The 23517-nt window shown below is 37.0% G+C and overlaps 1 protein-coding gene and 1 pseudogene across 1 annotated transcript in view; one reads left to right on the forward strand and one right to left on the reverse strand.

Annotated features, from left to right (window-relative positions):
- Positions 1-23517, forward strand: part of ACSS3 (acyl-CoA synthetase short chain family member 3) — a 168749-nt gene that overhangs the window by 80841 nt on the left and 64391 nt on the right. The window contains exon 8 of the mRNA XM_008520549.2: positions 19408-19559. Coding sequence (XP_008518771.1) covers positions 19408-19559 — 152 coding nt within the window. The remainder of the gene's footprint in view (positions 1-19407; positions 19560-23517) is intronic.
- LOC139080210 (V-type proton ATPase subunit G 1 pseudogene) lies at positions 8682-9024 on the reverse strand (annotated as a pseudogene).

Below are 23517 nucleotides of genomic sequence, written 5' to 3' on the forward strand. Positions count from 1 at the left end.
TCCTTACCTGGTTAATTGCTACTATCCTTCAAGACTCTGCTTAGATGTTGTCATCTCGTGAAAGTTTCCTCACACAGTCTTCGGCTGTGTTCAGTACCGCTTTCCGTGGTTCCGTTGCCCCCTGAGCATATGTCCATCACTGAGCTGACCACACTGCACAGAAATGATCTGTTTATATGCAGTAGAATGTAAGATTCTCAAAAGCCAGTCTCCCAGCACTGTGCATAAGATACACTAAGCACTCAATAAATGCTTATGAAGTTAAACTGAACTCTACTCCTCTGTTCTCTTTCCACCTCTTTGACAGCTTGGCCTCCTTTTCCTCTCTGGGTTTCTGTTACTTTGGTCCTAAACATTGGGGTTTAGTTGGGTCTTGTTCTTAGCCCTCTTTTCTCGTTCTGCTTATGTTTCCTGGGTAATCTCCATGCAGTAGGATTTGAGTATTACTGATTAAACCAAGGCTCCTGCTTCCTCCTTCTAGATCTGACACTCCTGCTGAGTACCAGACTCATTGTTAGACATCTTCAGTGGTCCATACACACCTTAGGCTCAAGATGACATGAATCGAACTCACTGTTTTCACTCTTGCCTGCAGAACACATTCCTTTCCATGTACTCTGCAGTTTTCTTAATGTTACCTGTATCCACTCAGTCATCCAAACTAAGAATCTAGGTGTGAGTCTAGTATATCACGCTCTGTTGCTCGTTACATTCTAGTGAGTCTACATTTTAGTATCTGTCTAAAGTGTCCTCTCTTTTCCATGCCTCCTGCCGTATGTTCAAGGCTTATATTCAGCTGGTGTGCACAACTATGTCATGTTGATTCGTGCCTATTCTATGTTTGCGCATCTGATCGGATTTTTGCCTCTGCATTCCAGTTGCATATTTCAGATTATCATCAGGTAATCAGTATAAAGTACTTTCTAACAAATGCTCCTGCCTTTACTGTCACTCCCTTCTTGACCATCTGTACCCTATGTCTAATTTCTGAGCTTTCCTCACTTGCAGTTACCTGTCTAAAATGCAAAGGCCAACGTAGAGCTTGTGCTTAAAATCCTTGAAAGGCTTGCGTTATGCTTCCGAGAAGATGGAGATGACATACTTTATCCCATTCCTCCCTCTAAGTGGAACTAAAATCTTAGGCATTATCTCTAAAACAAATGTAAGAAGACTGAAGAGTGGAGAGAAGAAGGAAATCTGGCTTTAGGGCCCTTGGGAGCCAAGGAACAACATGGTGATGAGACCCTGGGTTTTATTTTTCCCTCATATATCCTAGACTTGTTGCTGAGGAAGCTGGCAGGTTAAAAATGCCAACAACTACAGACAAAAAAAAAAAGCCTGATCTTTCAAGCCAAAGGAGTAGAGAGAGGCAACCTCAGCAAGACGTAAAACTTTTAGATTGCTCTACTCCAGACAAATACCACAGAGAAATCCATTTTCTCACCCCCACCCATAACGGCAAAGGTTGAGTGGGCAGCTTAGACTGCCACATTTGTCAGACTGTAAGAAGAAGCCAGAACCCTCCCTCTTCCCGTGGGGGTGGTGTCAGAGAAGACCAGCTAGGGAGCTAGATATTCATTCCTGCCAGGTGGTTATGAGGACTCCTCAACCTGCAGTGACAGTGGAGACCATATCAGGAGCCTGAAGTTATACCTCCGCCCATCAGTAATGAGTTACCCCTTCCACTCCCCACTGGGCTGTGGTCAGTGGAGGCCTAGCAGAGAGTCAGGACTTTCACCATCAATAACAAGGCCACTTGTCTCTTCCTGTGGTGTCAGTGGAGGCCATGTTGGGAGCAGTAATGGGGTACTTTTACCTCACCTAGCCAGGGAGGTATTGGTGGAAGCCTACTGTTGGAACTGGAACACACCAAGGGCATCCTCCAAACTGGGTATCAATGGGGGCAAATGAGGAACTTGGATTTCTACCCCTACCTCTAACACTGAGATGACAGAGATGTTAGAATTATCTGACCAAGATTTTAAAGCAGTCATGATAAAAATGCTTCAAGAGTGATTATGAACATTCTTGAAACAACAAAATGGAAAGTCACAGTAAAGAAATAGAAAGTGTCAGCAACGATATAGAAGCTATAAAAAGCAAAATTTTAGAACTGAAAATTACAATAAACAAAATAAAAATTCAGTGGATAGGCTCAATACCAGAATGGAGGGGACAGAGGAACGAATCAATGACTTGGAAGAAGGAACAATAGAAATTACCTGGTCTAAATAACAGAAAGAAAATAGACTGAAAAGTTAAGAGAGCCCCAGGGATATGTAGAATTATAGCAAAAGGTCTAGCATTTGTGACATCAGAGTCATGAAAGGAGAGGAGAGAGAGAGTGGGGCTGAAAAAGTACTCAAAAAAATAATGGAAAAGTTTTGACCTTCTCAAATTTGGCCATATTCAAGAAACTGAGCAAACCCCCAAACAGGATTAATCTAAAGAAATCCACACACACACAAAATATCTTATTTAAGCTTCTGAAAACTAAGGACAAAAAAAATAATAATCTTGAAAGTAGTGAGAGAGAAAGAATACCTTATCTACAGGAAAAAAACATTCAAATGACAGAGGATTTTTCATTGGAAACCAATAAGTCCAGAGGGAAGTGATACAACATTTTTCAAGTGTGGAAAGAAAGGAACTGTCAATCCAGATTCCTATATCCATCCAAAATATACTTCGGGAATAGAGGAGAAATAAAGACATTCTCAAGATGAAGAAAACCGTAAGAGAATTTGTTGCCAGTAGACTCCGCCTAAAGGAATGGCCAATGGCCAATACTCAATGATGAAAAACTTAATCCTTCCCCCATGTCTGGAAACATGGAGAGTATGTCCAGTTTCACCACTCTATTCAACATAGTTCTGGAAGTTCTAGCAAGTTGCATAAGGCAATTTATGGAAACAAAAACAAAAACGTAATCAGAAATGAAGAAATAAAATTGTCTTTATTTGCAGATGGCATGATTATCTATGTAAAAAATTATAGAACATATTAAAGGAACCCATCATTAATCAGTGAGTTCAGTCAGGTCTCAGGATACAAGATAAACACACAAATAACTGCATTTCTATATACTAGTAATGAACACCTGTGGCTGTCAAAGGGCATCATGAGGGATCCCTGTGGAGATGGAACTGTTCTCTGTGTCTTGACTATATCCTGAATGTGATACTAAACTATAGTTTTGCCAGATATTACCACTGGGGAAAACTGGGTGAGGGGTACATGGCATAATCTCTGTATTATTTCTTATAATTTCATGTGAATCTACAATGATCTGATATAAAAAGTTTAATTGAAAAATAAAAAAATAAAAGCCTTCAAAGAACTCCTGTCTCTTAAAGAACATAATCATAACTCGAACTCATTTGCATGATACGAGTGATCCACAGTCATCTGTGCCTCGCCTGCATTTAAAGTCTTGTCTTTGATTCCTGGGAAGTCTACTCGGCTTCCCATCCAATAATCCTGTCATACTGGCACTTACATGAACAGAACTGCCAGGGATTAAGTTGTTCCCTCTACTAAAATTCCACTTTTGTTCGGATCATGTGGCAGAGTGGTCCTTTTTGTTAAGGGATCAACTTAAATATCACCTCCTCTCTGGTATTTTCTTTGCTTTCCTCAGGCTGATAGAAGTGTTCTTCATGCTTCCATTGTACCATCTAGATTCCTCTGATCATGCAGATACAGTGCTGTGTACTGTAAACTCTTTGAAGGCAGGGGATCGTTGTCACTTCTGTACTCCCAGTGCCTGGCACAGCCTTCCAGAAGGTAGGGAAAATTTGTTGTGTAAAATAACCATTTCTAAGAGGATTAATTGACAACTTGAGCATGCAAAATGCAGGGAAAAAACTTGCTTCCTTGATTAATTATAACTAAACTGAACTAAACTAAAAAACTAAACTAAAAAAAAAGTTATGACGTCACTAGGCCAGCAAGTGAAAAAATATTTATTAACCTTGACAAAATAATTGTCCCACTTTTCTGCCCCAATTTTAGGTGGATTATCAAATTAATATTTAGTATTACTTTGTTTCAATATTACTAGTGTTTTTTATTAGGAAGCTGTAATCTCCCATTAAATAGTAAAAAATGCATTCTTTATATAGTGAACAGAATAATTTAGGAGATCATTCACGTACTTTTCATAGGATTTCCTTTTCTAAAGAGAAATAAAATCATATACAGCTCAGTATGACCAGAGTTTCATTTTCTTTCTTAATGAATTATAGCATTTCAAAACTATAATATAAGGGAGATAGTGAATTGGTGTCAGTGATGATATTTTTCCTTAATGATGAATTTTGATTCAACAAAACTTGATGTTCTGAAGTACGTGGGGATTTGCAGTTCATTATGTGCCCAGATCGTAAAACATATCTCCTTGATTGAATGCGAATGGTTCATATTTTATAAGTGAATAATGAATGAATCCTTTTTTCTCTACAAAGATAAAACAATTTTATATTCTGAAATTTAATACAAATGTATAACTATACCAACTGAAAAGAAACTAAAAAATGGTTATAACTAAGTTGGATATTCAGTTTAACTTCCAGATACGTGAGAGTTATCACTGGATACAATCTATGTTTCAACATGAAAGCACACAATGGACATTTAAATAAGATTTTCTTTCCTGCCGTGGAGGATGTACAGCTCTCCATCTACAGGGTGAAGGTGTATTGGAAATCCTGGTTGTCTGCTTTGGCTTTAACTTCCTGATAATTTCCAAATTTTTAACACAGTTTAGTCTCTCTCATTAAAACAAACAACCACCAAAAAACCTCACAAAGTCCTTAATTCATATCCCCTTGCAGTTACAACACTGTCTTCATCTTTGAAGGCTCACCTGCACCCAGTATCTCTGTTTTCTAACCTGGAACTTAGTCTGCAGTCCTCTCCAATTGGCCTCTGTCACCATCATCCCATAATAACAGCTTTTCATAATTTCCCTAGTGACCTCTGTCTTTCCAAATGCCAGTGGACATTTTCAGTTCTCATCATACTTGGCTTCTCAGCATCTGAAAGTGTTGATCATTCGCTCCATCTTACTCACTCTCTTCCCTTCTAAGGCACAACATGCTCCTATTTTCCTGAAGTTATTCTTATGCTCATTCTTGCTACAGGAATTTGCCCATTTGTTGCCTGAAATATATACCTCTTATCCTTTAGATCTCAGCTCAAGTGTCACTTCCTGGGGAAGCCTCCTCGACCTCCCCGACTAGCTCAGATCTCCCTTTCGGGGTCTCTGTTGAGCGCCTTGCATGCTTCCTTCGAGACTTGTGTCACGTTGCGGTTTCACGGCAGTTTCTAGGCTCCTTTGATTTGTGTATTTGCCCCTCTCTGCTCTAAATTCTGAGAGGGAAGGAATCATCTTCGCATTTGCTTACCATCGATTCTCAGCTCCTAGCCTTGTTCTTGACACATACTCAGTTCTCAGTAAATATTCTTGTTAAATAAATGCCTGAATGAAGATATCAGGAAAAAAAATAACTTGATTTGGAAAAATAAAGATTTTTTCACTGAGGGAGGAAAAAGTAATTCTAATTTTCTCTTTACCAGACAACTTCATGAACAACTTAAGTAATAGGTTATATTTTTTTAATAAGCAAAGATTTACTTTTATTCCTTGAACTGGGCATAAAGTATGCAATTCTGGAAGCCAAACTGAACTGACTAGTCAGAATATGCAAACCGAGTCTGAAAAATTCAGTCATTATTTTTGAGAGAAAGAAAACGAGCAGTACCTTTTCAGAAATTTACTTTATTGATGGAGCACTAATTCCAGCAGACTTAACCCCAGTAACATGTGGATCAGGACATATTTGTATGGCAGTTTTGTCAAAGAGGAGGAAAGAAACAAACAGGAAATGGTGATTATATTCAGATATGTTTTCTGATCTCTCTCTTCTATTTTGTGTTTGCCACCGTTTTTAACAAGCCTGTCATCTGCAGAATCAAAACCCAACACTTCTTCTCAAGGGCAGGCAAATCTTCCTGTCCCCTGCCTTTCTCCTTATCTTTGCTGGATACTAATGTACAAATGTGTGTCTTGTCCGTGCATTTCACTTACATAATACAGTGGAACCCAGGCTTCCACAATGGCAGTGGTGTGGCTAAGCAAGAAATCAGCTTACTTGACAAAGATCTCCCCATAATAGACTCTTACGATCCTTTTTATTTCTGAGAAATCTGTTACATTGTCTCCTCTTTCATTGCTGATTTTATTTGAGTCTTCCCTCTTTTTTTCCTAGTCAAGCTGAGGGTGTGTCTATTTTTTCTTCTCAAAAAACCAACTCTTATTTTTATTTTTTTCGTTTTTTCTACTCTCTATTTGATTTATTTCTACTCTAGTCTTTAAATTTCCTTCCTTCTGAAAACTTTGGGCTTAGTTGTTCTTCTTTTCTTAGTTCCTTGAGGTGTAAAGTTAGTTTATTTGAGGTCTTTCTTTTTTTGCTGAGGAAGATTCGCCCTGAGCCAGCATCTGTGCCAATCTTCCCCTATTTTTTGGTACATGGGCCACCAGCACAGCATGGCTGCTAATGGAGTGGTGTAGGTGCATGCTCCGGAACTCACTTGGGCTGTCAAGGCAGAGCACATTGAACTTAACCACTAGGCCTCTGGGGCTGGCTCTCTTTCTCTTTTTTTTAATGTCAGCATTTATCACTATAAATTTACCTCTTAGTATTGCTTTTGTTGCATCCCTTAAGTTTTGATATGTTGTGTTTTCGTTTGTCTCAAAATACTTTTTAAATTTTCTTTTGATTTCTTGATTAACCCAATGGTTGTTCAAGAGTATGTTGTTTAGTTTCCATATATTTGTGAATTTTCCTGTTTTCTCACTATTATTGATTTCTAATTTCATTCCGTTTTGGACAGAAAAGATACTTGGAATGATTTGTAATTTCTTAAATTTGTTAAGACTGTTGTATGACCTAACGTGATTATCCTGGAGAATGTTTTGTATGAGCTTGAGAAGAATGTGTCTTTTTCTGCTGTTGGGTGGAAAGATTTTGGTCAAGGGGTATAAAGTTTCAGTTAGTCAAGATGAATAAGTTCTGGAGATCTAATGTACAGCAATGTGACTATAGTTAACAATAATGTATTATATACTTGAAATTTGCTAAGAGGATAGGTCATAAGTGTTCTCACCACAAAAAACAAAAAGAAAAGAAAATGGTAACTATTTGAGGTGATGAGTACATTAATTAGCTTAATTGTGATTATTATTTCACAATGTATACATCGATCAAAACTTCAAATTGTATACCTTGAATACACACAATTTTTATTTGTCAGTGATACCTTAAGAAAGCTGGAGAAAAATCATGTAAAACTGCTTGTATATAAAAATAACACAAAGCAAAATGGATTTTACTTTAAATTAAAAAAAAAAAAGAAATCAGCTTACTGTTCCTCGGCTAAGTTATGACCTAGGAATGGAATATTAGTTATTGGTCACCTTAAGTCTAGCTTGGCATTAAATCGCAAACTGGTTGGTATACTTGATCTTTATATGGCAATTGTCATTTTTATATAATAACAGTCTCTTTGAAAGCCCTCAGGGAATGAAAGCTTGTTCTCATTTTACATTTGTTTGCATATCACAAATTGTATACTTCATAACAGCCAGCCATTTCAATAAATGCTTTGGTATGCTTGCTAGTTTAACCAGGGCAGATGGCTGTCTGTTAATAATTCAACAATTAACTTTGAAGCTATGTACTACATTCTGCCTTCTCAGGCAATAAATTAGTTAGAGGAAGTAGAGGATTTAAAATTCTGAACTGTGATGTGGGAGCATGGTCACTGGACTGGAAATATGAATATCTGTGTTATTTATTTTGCTTTGACTTTATCTACCTACATGACCTTGGGCAAACTAATTCAACCTCTTCAGGAATCCATTTGTTCATCATTAAAACTAGAGGACTGATGCATGTTCTCCCAGTTCTGTGCTTCCGTGACTCTTCTCCATGTCAGCTGTTTTTCTTTTTCTAGAATAAATAGATTATTTGGTAAAATGTTTTAATTTTTTTCCTTTGTACAACAAAGAGTCTTTGCTTTTAAATGATTATCGGTACACCAAGTAATAATATGTGACAAGTTCTTGAATTCTATCATCTAGCAATTTTGATTTAGAGACACTAAAAGCAGCCCAAACAATTATGCTAGCGTTCATTGTTCTAACCCTTAGCCAGAAATGACTATTTTAAGGCTGGGTGCTGCTTCACATGTTACAAATGTCTATTTACTACTTTTTTCATAGATAAAGCCCATGATCTTCAAGAAAGCTTTAGGGAAGAAAATATTTAATTCCTTTATTTCTTCAACAAAAAATTGTTTTTCCTACATCTCGGAAAGAAAAAGTCAGTATTTGACATATATGTTACTTGAACTAAAAGGCCTAGGGAAACAGACAGTGCATCTCCATTAAATTTCTAAGAAATGAGGTGAAAAGATGAAATCTTTGGATAAGCTCTAAATTTATATGAAGAAGCTAGATTGACTGTTCTCCAAAAAGTGAAGGGAACTACTCCATAATATACAGAAATAATTTAATGCCTTTTCACAAGAATGTGACTCAAGCCTTGCTAAAGCTTCATTTCTCATGAAGGCATCTGAAATGCCCATCCAGGAAACAGGTGTGTCTTTTTATTCCCCTATCCATTGAAGCAGTAGTTTTCATGAATTTCTGGCTTGATGTCACAGACAAAGGTCAAGAGGTTATCCAGAACTTCCTCCCTGTTCTGCCAGAAGCAGGTCTGGAGGATGGTCATCTTCCCCGGGTCTCTTTCTCCACTTAGGTCTGCAACTGCCAGGGGGTCCCAGAGCCGCAGCTTCCTTGGCCCTGAACCCCTCCCCTTGTACTGTTCAGTTTCAGCGTGAGCTGCTTCTTTGGCCTGCTTCAGGCCCTGGGTCTTTCGCTTGGGGGTCCGACCTCTTCTCAGCGGCTTGCTTCTCAACCTACAGCAGATACTGGATGCTCTGTGACTGACTGGCCATGGCGGCAGTGACTCTGAGCCTGAGGCGAGTGGCCTAAATCTGCTCAATGCTTGTGTTTTAATTTTTTAACTCTGAAAGTCATTCCAGTTTCTTTTCATAGTGAGTGATGCTGTGTGTTCAAATGCATTTCAAATGAAGAATGGTTTCATTCTAAATTAGTGAAGAATTTCAGTGTTCAAGAGGAAGCATAGCAGTGAAGACTTCCATGGTGTGGTTCCTGAAAGTTCTCCATATTAATTGTTTGGTTTCAGACACTTTACCTAACGGCTCTCAGCCTCAGTTTTCTCATAATAAATATCAGTATTAACAGTACCTTTCTCATATGTCATTAAATTGGTTAATCCATGAAAAGCCCTTAGAAAAGTTGCCACAATATAATAGTAGAATAAATGCTGGATATTATAAGCTACTCTTATTATTCAAAAATATGAATTTATTCCTGCTCAGAATAAACTTCTGCAATGTAAACACCCACCATTCATTCTCATGCAGCCCAGCCATTGTAATGCTTGAATTTTCAGGTACTCCACATTTCCTCTTTCAAAGTCTGTTTGTCCTCACAACTCTGACACAGTCATCAGAGCACTAGAGGCAGCTCCCTTTGGAGCTCATTAATTCTCTTCTAAGCACCAGGCAAAGGGATCAGCATACAAGGATGTGTTGATCCTGCTCCTACCAACTTGGAGGAATGAGCAGCAGATGTGGAAAATAACCCGTGGTCGCTCCCCTAAAGGATCTGTCCTTTCAGAGTAGAACTTGTGAGTGAAATAAGAGTGGCCCTGAAGCCTTTCATGTGCAAATCATACAGTACATTTCATGGTTCACCGTTATCCAAACATTTATAACCTTTCACATCTATTTTTTGATGGGCTTTATCATTACCAGTTTTTAAACTGTGTACGTAAATAAATATCTTTGAAAACTTCAGAATTTTCAGCTTGATAATCTCTTATTGAATCCTCTTTTCCTGAATTCATAGGAGGAAGGAAGAGGTTAGATACCCCCTTTCTTTTCTTTCCTTATAATTAGTGTGAAAATGAGCTCTCCGCTCTCCTTTATTTGTATAGGAATCAAGTAAGATAATGTATGTGGAATTAGTTTCAAAGCTTCAAAGAAATATCACAATATGTATGTATGTATATATAGTAAAATATGACAGTATGTATACATTTTTACTATTCTGTGTAGAGGATGAGAAATTGTCACTTTATACACATGGATGTATACATCGCTGTATATACAAACTTTAAGCCATTTCCCAGTATGAAAGTCTCATGTTTGAGAATGTTGAGGATACTACCTTGGACTACTTACAAATTATTTTTGTATTGAACACTTGTTAAATCATCGCCAGTGTATCTTCAGTGCTCATGTCATCTTCCTCTGCACTGCGCTGGAGCTATAATCTCCATGAAGACATCCTATGAGGTATTTTCCACTCAGGGACCTTCTGAATCCTTAGCCCCTCACGGGCTTCATTTTAACAATGCAGCTGTTACTTGCTTGTGTAGAATTATCTTCGCTTTCAAGAATTTTGCATTTTCACCTCTGTTAACCTGTTTTCTCTAACTTCATCATTCCTTTTTCAAGGGCAGATTTGCTTCTTTCAAGCACGGGCATGTATTACTTCCTTTTAAGAGTAGTAACCACAGTGTTGCTAGCTGATGCATTCATTTGGAGAATATCATAGTCTTTTTTTTTTCTCTCACATGTAATGGAAAATTCTTTCTTTCTTTCTTTCTTTTATCTAGTATAACAGCAGTGTGCTTTTATGTATGTACAGAATGAGAAAAATGATGACTTCGTTATTACTCTGATTCAGGCTATATAATTTGATCTTCTCAATTAGAAAAGATTGTAAAGCTAATGCCAGCATCCTTTAGATTTCTCACATGACTAATTGTTCAAAGATGTTTAATTTTGAGTTTATTTTTCTCTATGTGTGCCCGTGTTTTATGCTGGAGCAAGTGCAGCTCTTGTCATAGCTCCATCACCAGTGTTTGCTGGTGTCTATTGTGAACTCAGCATCTTGCTAGGGATTCATAGGGAAACAGAATAGGTATCAGATACACCCCTGCACTGAAGGCTCTGACCATATAGTCAAAGAATGAAGAGTAATGTAAAGGACAGAAAGCAAACAACTCAAGACACCTCCAAAGTAAGAAGTTTCTTACACTGTGTGGAAGATGTGAAAAGTTTTTTGGAAACTACATTGAGCCATTGCCTGTGATAAATACTCTACATGTTTTACATTTGTTGCAGATTTGTTCCAGATGCAAGTTTCTGATGATGGAACTAAATGAGGATCACAGAAGTGAAATAAGTTGTCTTAGGTCACATAGCTTGTAACTGGCAGAGTAGAGATTCTGCCCTGGCCCAAAAATTTGTCCCCTAGTCCCTTAAGGGAAGTTTAAGACTGGAGTGAACAGGGGAAGCTTTGTAGATGAGACAGTACAAATAATAATAATAGCTACTATTGATTGAGTGGTGGGTGATAGGAACCCTTCTAAGCACTTTATATACTGCAAATTAATTCTTAATTAACTCTATCTGCAAACTCATGGGGTAAATATTTTGAGTCCTTATTTACAGCAGTAGAAACCAAAAATCAGAGACATTAAATAAATTTACCAGGGGTCCAAGAGTGCTGGAGCTGGGATTTGAAACAAGGTTCACTGGCTCCGAGGCAGTGCTCACTAGTTGTCATTTAGAGAAGAACGTTGGGAGGCTGTTGCCTAATGCAGGCTGCACGGCCAGCACCAGAGCATCAGTGATCCGAATGTGCAGGAGAAGGCAGGATGTTAGGGTGTCACGTGGGTATTGTGAGATAAGGTAAGAAGGAAGTTACAGGAGCTCTGATGTTCTCGTCTAACAACTGATATAATGGCAGTTATCAACTGAAGTCCTACAGTAGAAGCAACAATTGTTGTGGAGAGGAAACAGTACTTGTGGTTTTGGTAATGTTGAGTTTAAAGGTGCTACTCAGACATTTTATGATATTGGGAAGTCAAGTTTGAAGCTCAGAACAGACATTCAGAATTAAAGTTGTAAAGAGTTAGTAATTTAAGTCCCTAAAGTGATCAAGACACTCAGAGAAGTGACGACTGAGAAAAGGAAACCCTTTCTCAAACTAAATCTCAAACTAAAACCCCAGATGGGAATGATCACTTTCATAGGTCTCTGGGCAACGCAGAAAGAACTGCACAGCTGGGGCTAATCCTTCCCTCTTTGGAGAAAGGGCACTTGTACTCAGTCCTACAAATCATGATGTATGTATACATCCAGTGTAGAGTCTGGTTTATAGGTCAAGGCATAAAGAATTTGCAGCCATGAGGCACTTCTCCCCGATTATTTTCTCAGCATATGGCCCCCTATAATCAGATTTCAGTTATCAGTATATTCTTTTATTAATACTTGGCTCAATTATTTATAATAGATAGAGAAAACCTGCCAAGACTAGTGTACACTGAGAATGAGAAATCTGGAAAGGCAGTAGGAGGGTCGGAAAAGCAAAGTGTTCTGAAGACCAGTGGAAGGGAGGTTTTGCAGAAGCTGGAAGATCAGCAATGCCAAGAGCTACAGAGAGAGATCTAGTAGGACAACAGTTGAAGAGAGCTTTGGTGATTAGTGTCGTTAGTCACCATTTGAGAGCAATTTCGTAGGAAGGTTTGTTGTGTTTGTTTTGCTTTTATAACGTGGGGAAACATGAGTGTGTTTTCAGTTTGTTTTAGGTAGAGTATTAGATGGTCTGGAGGAGCCAGGCTTTGTAGAACCTCAGCCTGAATTGGAGGATCCATATGGAATAGCAACACTTTACTTCCTGGGCAGAAATCTGATAGTATAATAAAGCAGGAAGCCATTTAATTTTTCTGCTTACAACAAAGTCTTACTACTCACTATGAATTAGAAAAACCTTAATTTGTCCCTCTAGTGTAGGGTAGCAGAATGATTGCACATCAGCATGGAGGAATTCAGAGGTGAAAGCAGTCCTGCCAGAAGTCATGAGCCACCAACCATCCTAGTGATAAATGCTCCCTGTAACTACTGAGGATGGTAAATATGTCAGAGTCCCTAATTAGCTCAGCACTGGGTCTGCAGAATTACCAGTTCCAGTGCTCTGCTTCGTTTCCTTGGCACAAATACTTTCAGAAGTAAGCATCATTTTAGTGGGACAGATGGACTCTTATGACCTAGGTGGAAGCAATGGCTTATTCATTGAGGATGGCCTCATCACAAGGTCCAATAGGGTCAACTTTCATTGCTGGGAGAAGGCAGGGCAAGAACCAAACCCAAAGGAATAGAGCTCCATTAAAAAAATTAACTTAATTGAAGTGTAATTGACAAATAAAATCATAGGATATTTAAATGTACATCGTGGTGATTTGATGGATGTATACACTGTGAAAAGATTCCTCCTTCTAGTTCATTGACACATCCATCACCTCACATATTTATCTATTTTTTTTTTGTGAGAACATTGAAGTTCTACTCTCTTAGCAAATTTCACTTATACAATGCGGTCTTGTCAGCTATAGTCACCCTGTCGTACAGTGGTTCCTCACACTTTGTTCAACTTATAGTTGAAAGGTTGTACAAAAGGGATAGGTCTGGACAGAGTTATAGATAAACACACACATCTTTAATGTGTATGCATATCTATGAAAGAATCTTAGAGATTGAGCCATGGAGAAATATTACTTCTTAGCCTGGAAGCCAGAGAATGCCCTTCCCTGAAGGAAAGGAAAGACTCAAACCTGAGGAATTCTGACTCGTGGTACCACCTCAGGAGACAGTGAAGAGGGAATGTCAAAACAGCAAGCTGATAGAAAGTATTAATTTGAATCATGTGAAGAAGCTGAAATTCGACTAATTTTGACTTACAAAAATGGCAATTTCATATAATCAAAGTAATAGGAGGGAAAAGAAGATTGGTTGGTTGGGGATCTCATATTGTCCACTAAGTTTTTGTTTTTTGACACAATTTGTAGCCATTTGAAAGCAGTGGGTTAAAAGGATGGTACGAAGGAGACATCATCCTGTGATGAGGAAGATGAGCAGTTGTTACGGTGTCTCTCTGTCTGTCTGCATTCTAGCTTTGTCCACGCTGTTTCTGAGAGTTGAACAGAAAACCTTGGAAGAGGTTTCTGTGCTTTGGGAGGCTTCCATATACCCAGAAACCTTTTGGTGATGGACTCCCTTCCAGAGTCTGATAAAAGCTGTGACTTCTCTTAGGAAAATTAACATGTGCACATTTCTTTTTTAATTTCAGAATATTCATGAACTCCCCTGAAGTTCAGGTCAGGAACCGTTCATCTAAAATATTAAGATATAATCCTCTCAAGCAGTGATACAACCTAACTAAAACCCCAGATGGGAATGATCGTTTTCATAGGTCTCTGGGCAACGCGGAAACAGCTGCAGAGCTGGGGCTAATCCTTCCATCTTTGGAGAAAGGGCACTTCTGCTCAGGTGCTCAGTCCTACAAATCATGATGTATATGTCCAGTCCAAAGTCTGCTTTGTAGGCCAAGGTATAAAGAATTTGGAACAATGAGGCACTTCTCCCCAATTATTTTCTCAGAGTATGGCCACTTATAATCAGATTTCAGTTATCAATATATTCTTTTATTAATACTTGCCTCATTTATTTGTAACAGATAGAGAAAACTAGTCAAAGCTAGTGATAAATTGTAGGCTCATCCACTAGGACAAGAGGCAGGTGGGTATTGGAAAATAGGCTCGCCTCAGGTAGTGCCTTGTGTGTAAGGACTATGCATTGATTCTCAACCCTGGCTGTGGATTAGAATCACCTAGGAGACACATAAAACCTAACAATGCCCACACCCAACCCAAGGCCAATTAGATCAGAATCTCTGGGAGTGAGGAACCAGACGCTGGTACCTTTCAAAAACATCCCAAGAAGTTCTAATGTACATTTAGGGTTGACAGTCGCTGGGTTAGATGCTGGTATGGATAAGATGAAGGAAGGCAAGATGGCAGCATATCTTCACAGATGAGGACAATAGAATGATGGGAGATCTTTAGCAAATAACAAGGAAGTCGGTCTGATATAAATTCTTAGTCATCAGATTGTATATATATGCTTTCACTCCTTAAAAGGGAATCTGCTATACTAACACAAAGTCCTAGGTCTGAGAGTCCTAAGGCATAGGATAATTATCCCATCTAGCTTTAAAGCAGCAATCTTTTTGAAATTGGGACAAGATAATGTGATTTATTGAGAGAGGGACTTTAGGGAAGAAAAAGCCCATTTTTAAAAGAGTCTATGAACTCATTTGGTTCATATTTCAAAACTCACAAGAAAAAGTGTAAATCTGGGAGCTGGCCCTGTGGCATAGTGGTTAAGTTCAGCATGCTCTGCTTCGACAGCCTGCATTCACAGGTTCAGATCCCAGGCGCAGACCTACACCACTTATCAGCCATGCTGTGGTGGCAACTCACATATCAAGTGGAGGAAGATTGGCACAGATGTTAACTTAGGGCTAATCTTCCTCAGCAAAAAAACAAAAAGACAAACAAAAGGTATAAATCTCACTGTTTGCTGTTTCCAACTGTCCAATGTCTCTCCCTTGGAAGCAGTCAGTCTTATGTTACAATTGTCAATTCACGTGTAAGCAATTGTAAGTGCAAGTTAATTTTAAGATATTTGGTAACTGTCTTGTTTTCTGTGTTTTGTACCATTGCTAACCACATTATAAATATTTGCAGTTGATATTTTATAAATCTCTGATGTTAAAAATGCATATTTATAACAGCCAAAAGCTTGTAACCTCTGTCTCTCCATTGCTTTCTGCCTTTGTTTCCTGGGCAGCAACCAACACTGCAGCCTTTAGTTTGGGGAGAGGGAATAAAAGCAAATGGTAATAACATCAATTTGAGTTTTGAGGAATTTTTGTTATTGCTACCTTTTAGCTGCATTACTATGTGTATGTTGTTAAAAATCCCTGCAATCTTAGAATCTTCTTATTTTTAAATTGAATAGTGTTTGGGCTATTGCTCCTTACTGAATATGCAAATTCTTGAATCAGTGTCATTTTTTCCAGGCAGCTCAGCATATTAAGCGTGTTACTGATTACTTTTAAAAAGCATTGCAAAAGGATACCTTGCCCATATGTGCATGTGTGTCTGTGTGTGCCCGTGAGCCCGTGTGTATGCAGGAGTGCAGGAGAGACGAGTGTTCAATGAAATCAATAAGCCATTGTGTCACTTTCATTTAAAGTTCATAATGCTTTGGTTTAGAGGTTTTGCTTCAGTTTTCTGAAGCTACTAGTGGTGTTAGGTGCTGAGAACATATGGGTCCTATATTTATTACTGTATTCCTTCCCTTTATTAGGCACAAATAGTTTGCAGCATCTGCTATGTAATTTATAATAATATTGTTACACACACCCCCCCATAATTACTAGAATATAGGTTCCATTAGAGCAAGACCTTACCTGGCTTGTTCGAAAAATTATTCCCAGAATTTAGAACAGTATCTAGCCCCTAGTAGATGCCCAATAAATATTTATTAAATGAATGAATATATTAGCAGTGCCTAATTTCTTATGACTTGTTTGTATGTGAACAATGGTTTCGGAGGAAAGATCTTGTTCTGTGCTGTGTTATATTATTTGAAGTGTTTACATCATCCAGAACCTAATGTTTGTGTTAATCAGCAGGCTACTTTGGGGGACAATAATTTCTTTGATATATCATAACTTATGTTTAAGATTTGAGATCAGGTATGAGTTCTTAAGAAAGTAAAAAAGTAAAATATATAAATGCTAAAGTAATTCTAAAATAGTGAAACGTGGCATTCATAGCATCAAATGATCTTGTGGGAACGGACAATAAAATGCAAAACAACTGAACCTATCTGAGTTCACCTAACTCACATGGGAACATTGTGAGGGATTTATGCGTCACTCCTTACGTGTTCTAAGAGTAATGCTATGTTATCGTGACTTGTTTGCTCATGAAATATAACATTGATGGAAATTTGTTTGGTGTAGGGTCAGAATTGCAATGGTTTATAATCATAATATTTTGTGATTATATATTATTAATAAAAATATGTTATATAATTATATTATAATTTTCTATTATATATTTATATTTACATTATATGTTTGTATTATATATTATATATTATTATTTTTGTATTATATTTATTATATTTATTTTATATATTTATATTTATATCATATATAAATTTTACAACATATAAACATAATTATATAATAGTATATTATATAAAATAATATTATATATACAATTATATAATATTATGTTGTTATAATATATTATTTGTAAAAATTATAGTACAGTTCTCAACTGATATTTCTAACGCTTAAATTGTCATTACTGTTATTGTTAGACGTAATTAATTGAAGACACTGTAGAATACATCAAATTATGCCCTCTACATAGGTAGTCATTATGGTATAGCATTTTCATTATGGCACTAATATCACCCTTCAATGAGTATATTACCATTGTCCCATGACACTGGCATTGTAGTGGAATTTAACTCCAATTGATTATAAAATAGCTTTCTTCAGTGGAGGTCAAACTACTTCAAAATATTATCTTAGTGCTTTTAGCTTACTGAGGAAATATCGGAAAAGTGGTTTATTCTTATTTAGCAGGCAAGAAGATGGCAGCTTAGACAGGGCACATTAATTGCATAAGGTCAGTTAATAAATCATTTTTACATGCGTGGGATCAAGTTTCCCAAGTCACAATCTAGTAGACCAGGGACTGATCAGTGCCTAAGACAGATTGATGAGGTAAAAGCTAAGTGTTCACCTCACTTAGTTAGAAATAATAAAGTTGCTGATTCATTTTAGACTAACGTGCTCAAGGCTTCAAACCTCGTGAGTCAAATAACGTACGTGAGTTGCCAGATTGTATCTGGCTTTTTATACTGTGTCAGTGTGTTGACCTGTGTATAAGTGGTAATGAAATAAATTGAAATCAAGTGTTTTGGGGTAGTTTTGATAATAAAAATGAGTTTCTAGTTGCAACAAATTCTTTGGTATTAAAAAAGCAAGAGAAGAAGCAATAGAATATAAGAAACAGGTTTTTTTTTTCAAAAAAAGGAAATATAATTATATTGAAGAATATTAGGGGCAACCATTAAAAAATAAAAGTAAAAACTAAATAGTACCCTATCAAAGATCCAACTAGAAGTGGATCATGAATCTAAATTATTGGACAGTTATGATCTACCTCATATCCTTATCCACTTATTTGTTTTTCTCTGGGGAGATCTCTAAGTTTGCTACTAGCAAGTTCTTTCTTCTTTATACCTTAGTTCATTGTTGTCCAGAATATAAGATCCATGGGTTGGTCAGATGGGAGATTCGAACAGAGAAGTTTGGGAAATGTTGCATATAGTTACCCATCTCTGAGAAATTCCTGATGTGCTTTAACACTTGTAAGTCCTCAATGGTCCAGAATAAGAAACCTGTTTTCCTTTGTTTATTCCAATCCCTTCCAAAAGGATTTGACTGTGAAATGTATATATCTATGTATTTTCACATAACATATATTAACATTCCAGGCACGCTGCTTAGAAACACAGGAAGAAGTAGCAGTGAGGAGGAGTGAGAGGATGTAGATGAGCCAAGATAGATTTCATGGGTCACTTCAGGTTTTTGCAGAATTACTGATTTATTTAAATGTCGTGCTCATTTTCCACTTTGCGGAAACATCAGAAAATGCTTTGTGTCCTTTTGCATGATAGAGTCTGTCAAATTCTTAGACTTTATGCATGATTTTTCCATTAAACATGTAGAATGTCATTTTGAGGCTGTGGAAAACTTTGGGATATCTTATTGGATCTTTTTTTAATTCATTGAAGTTGCTTTTCTTGGAATGAGACATTTAGTTGAAAAGATCATTGGTCAGAAATCACTGTGACTCCAGATTTTTCTCTCTTCTCAAATATTTTGAGAATTATTATTGTTACTTCTAAAAGTGATCATGAAAAAAAGATATTTAAAGTTAGAAATTCATAGCAACCATATTTCTCGTTTAGTCTACCACACAAAGCCACGTATTTACTTTCTTGGCAAACAGAAGACTGTTGGATGTTATTCATTTGAATGTGATATATATTTCCTGTCCTTTATCTTTCAAAACTTGAGAGAGGAAAATGGCAATTTGAAAAGCTTCTAGTATGCCGTAATGAGGTAGACGGCCTGTCTGATGCCTAGGCATTTGTTTTATTTATGATAGAACATGGGAATATTTTAAAACTAAGATATGTTGACGACGCCATTTTATTAATATTGCTATGTTAAATGCGTAAGTCTTGAACTGTCAATGAAATATGAGACATTTTACCCAGTGACATTTTAAATGAATCTCATTGTAGGGGAAGCCTGTGGGAACACCAGATGCTGGCGCTTATTTCCGTGTGCTCGCGGAGCATGGAGTAGCTGCCTTGTTTACAGCGCCAACCGCAATTAGAGCAATCCGTCAACAGGACCCTGGGGCAGCCTTGGGGAAGCAGTACTCTCTGACAAGGTGAACTCGAGATGCACAGGGCAAATTACATTAAAAACTGCAATCAGAATGAATAAATGAGCATTATATTGTTTTGTGGCTCTGCGATACCTCTATAAAAAGAGCCAAAAAATTCTGAATGTTATTAAGAATGACTGTTGTAAACATACCTTGAAATAGTTAGAATTTTAACTATACTGTACATATTTTTAATACCATATCATGTTTATTTCAGTTCAAATCTTACCAAATATTTCTCTCTTTTAAACTACCTTGCTTATATTTTCCTTAAAGTAAAATGCATTTATTCAAGTATATATGTAAAAGCGTCTAACTGTCTTTTGAAAACAGAACAATGGCTTAAATAGAGTGAGAATATTATTTGATTTCATGTATACAGATAAATGTGAAAATTAAAGTCCAAATTACTTTTGTAGAAAGGGTGAAGGAAATTATTTATCTGTTGTTTTGTAATAATGTGCTTTGAATAGAGTAGATATTTTTGTGCTGGTTTACTGACATTCGTTTTAGTTTAATGATATGTATATTCAAAGCTAATTACAGCAATTTGTGTCTTCAAGGCAGTTTCCAGCATCAATTCTTACTGAACCTCTTTGAAACAGGTCACTGCTATCATAAACTAAGGGAAAGATTTTATGGTTTTTTTGAGTCAAAAAAATGGGTTTGAATTAAGTCCGTTTGAATTTTTTTAAGTTAAATGGCAGATGTTATGAATTTTATGTTGGTATGGCCCAAAGGAGGAGTTGAAATAGATACCGTCCACTAAGTGCAAATGTAAGCAGGAAGCTTTTAGTGTGGGCAGGGTCAGTGGTTTTGTTTATTTGCTTCTTTTTCTTTTATTTCTATATTTTATGAAAAAATATCTGAATTTATATAAAATTTTACCTATTCTCTAAAGAATACACTCATTAAAATAAAAGGGTGTTCATATAGTGAATCTTCCATTATAATATTTTTCTATTCACCCTCTGTTTGTTCCTTCATTTACCGTATTTCAGTTTCATTTCTTCCATGTCAGCCAGAGGAATAGAAAAATAGGTTTTGGTCAACATCTTAGGCTGTTTAGAGTCTCCATGTCCTAAGCCAATTCCAGGGAGTCTTGAGGGAACAGTGATGCAGTTCCTTGCAGTCTCTTTACTGACAAATGCATTCTGATCACAAGGCATGAAGTTGTGTGTGACCAGCTAGCTAATGTCTCTCATTCGCTGCATCGTCTTTGCCCATTTGTACATGGGATTTAGATATTATCCTTACTGTGAAGGCAGGGACCGTTTCTAATATGCCTGATGTATAAAGCATCAAACAATACTGAATGCCTATTAAATCATCACTCTTTTCAAACTAATACATATAGATACGGAGATTTTAGTGTAAGAGAGATTGCTGTAAGTTCCTCTTGATCATGCCCCTCTGTCTTTAGGCACCTAAGTTATTCATGATGATGTGCACATATGGTTTTGACAGATATTGAAGAATGAAGACTCTACATATACCCTCAATTATTCTAATCACTACTATTAATAAATGCACACACGTTGATCACCTACTATGGGCCAGGCTTAAGCAGTTTGAGTTTGTTGTCTCATTTAGTCATCAAAATAAGCAGGAATTGGGACTATCCTCATTGTACAAAAGAGTAACATTAGGACCAGAAAGTTTCAGTAACTCTGTAGAAAGAAACTAACTCCTGCAATCTGATGGGCTCACGCTCTTAACTAAATACCACAGACATAGTCTTCCTATGTTCAGTAAATTAGGAAACTAACTTGATCCAGGGATTTTTGTCATTCATGGGATAAAAGCAGCTTTTGCTTTTCATGTATTTTTTAAATTTTATTTATTTATAATTTTTGGTGAGGAAGATTGGCCCTGAGCTAACATCTGTTGCCAATCTTCCTCTTTTTGCTTGAGGAAGATTGTCCTTGAGCTAACATCTGCACCAATCCTCCTCTATTTTGCATGTGGGACGCCACCACAGCATGGCTTGATGAGTGGTGTGTAGGTCTGTGCCTGGGATCTGAATCCATGAACCCTGGGCCGCTGAAGCGGAGCCCATGAACTTAACTACTATGTCACTGGGCTTGCCCCACTTTTCATATATTTTTAGTCTATTCAAATAATACCATCACTGAGGTACCTTAATAGATTCTCACTTGTTGAATAGAGAATGTTAGAAACAGAATGGACCTCAAAAATCCAACTATCTCATTTTAAAAACAAGGAAACTGAAGTCCAAGTAAGTTAGTTTGTGTTAGAGACAGAATAAGACCAGAACTTAAGTCTTCTCATAAACTATATCTTTAATTTCATATTTACGTTCAAGACATTTCACACTTACTTACTGAACCGACCTTCACTTGATATTATCATTGCAGGCTCATGATTTATTTGTAGAGTTTGCTTCTCTTTTCTTTTCTTATAGAACATTTAGAGTGTTGAAGTTTTCTTTTTAAAATCTGATATATATCTCATTAAAGATTGTTTTAAAATAAATTTGGAGATTTGCCAAAAATTTCAGCTCCCAAAACAAATTTAAGAGGGCACTCTGAAATAGGGAACTAACCAGAACTATAAATCCATCTTATCCTGGACAACTGGAGTTTGGAAAAATAGATTAGAAATCATCTGGTGTAATCACCTCATTTCACAGTCGAGAACACTTTGTCACAGAGAGGTGAAATAACGTCCTCAGAATTACAGAGCTACTCCGGGGCAGAGCTGGGACTAGAGTACAGTATGGTAGTTAAGATGCTGACTCGTGAGTTAGACTCACTGTGTTCAAATCTACCATTTACTGGCTGTATGACCTCGGGAAAGTTGCATAGCCTGTCTGTTCTTTTTTTTTTTTTTTTTTTTTGTGAGCTATAAGAATAATAACAGTACAAGAATGTAATGAAAATGAAAGATATGTAATCCATGCAAAGCACTTGGAACAGTTCTTAACATAGACTAAGTCTTAACTATAATTATGATCTGCTTTTTAATTTACTACTCTTTTTTAATCACATTATAGTGGTTTATTTTCTCATGATCTTCTAGTTCAATATTAATCAAGTTAGAAAAAATTCAATGCTGAGATTTCCATTCACGATATCGCAGTTTCTCATACTTTGATGCAGCTTTCTTTTCGAATTACATAGCAATGAGAGAGACTACAAAAGAGAAAAAGTAGAGCATCAGAGATGAGCTGATGGCTGGAAATATAATAGATTTGCAAAGTGGTAAGGGGGGCTGAAGCAAGAGGCTTGCTAGCTGTACAAGCAGGCACTGGCAGAGTAATAGGGACTCCGTATTTCTCTGCTTTGATCGTGGAGTCAGAGTCGGCTCAGTACTTGAAGATAGGCTGCGTGTTACTTCCCACTCAGGAAAGGAAGCTTTTAGTAATGGCTGCTGGTTGTTTTGGGGACTGTGACTTATAGGAAACTTTGCTTTAGGGGTCTGAGTGAGACAGAGAACAGCCCAGCAACTGGACACGGAACCAAACTGCCCACCTGTCATCCTGGAATAGGACCTATGATATCCTGAGCATCACTGTGGACTGATAGTTCTGGACCAACATTGTGGCATTGAACCTCTGGGAGATAGTTAGGTCACCCACAAACCTATTGAACAGAGAAGATGAGAGAGAGGAAGAGATAAAAATTAAAATAATAACTTCTTTTTCAAAAAGAGCCTCAAAAAATTTCAAAACACATGAAGAACTCTAATGCTAATCAAAGCAGCAGTTAGAACATGGATTCATTCTAGATGAGATTGATTTTGTAATACAATCAAATAAAATTTGAAAATAAGTGTGGTAAGGCTGATCAAAGTCATAGAGTAATAACTTTTTTTTTTTTTTAAAGATTTTTTTATTTTTTCCTTTTTCTCCCCAAAGCCCCCCGGTACATAGTTGTGTATTCTTCGTTGTGGGTCCTTCTAGTTGTGGCATGTGGGATGCTGCCTCAGCGTGGTCTGA

The sequence above is a fragment of the Equus przewalskii genome, chromosome 29 (assembly GCF_037783145.1).
Source record: "Equus przewalskii isolate Varuska chromosome 29, EquPr2, whole genome shotgun sequence".
In the NCBI taxonomy this organism is placed as follows: domain Eukaryota; kingdom Metazoa; phylum Chordata; class Mammalia; order Perissodactyla; family Equidae; genus Equus; species Equus przewalskii.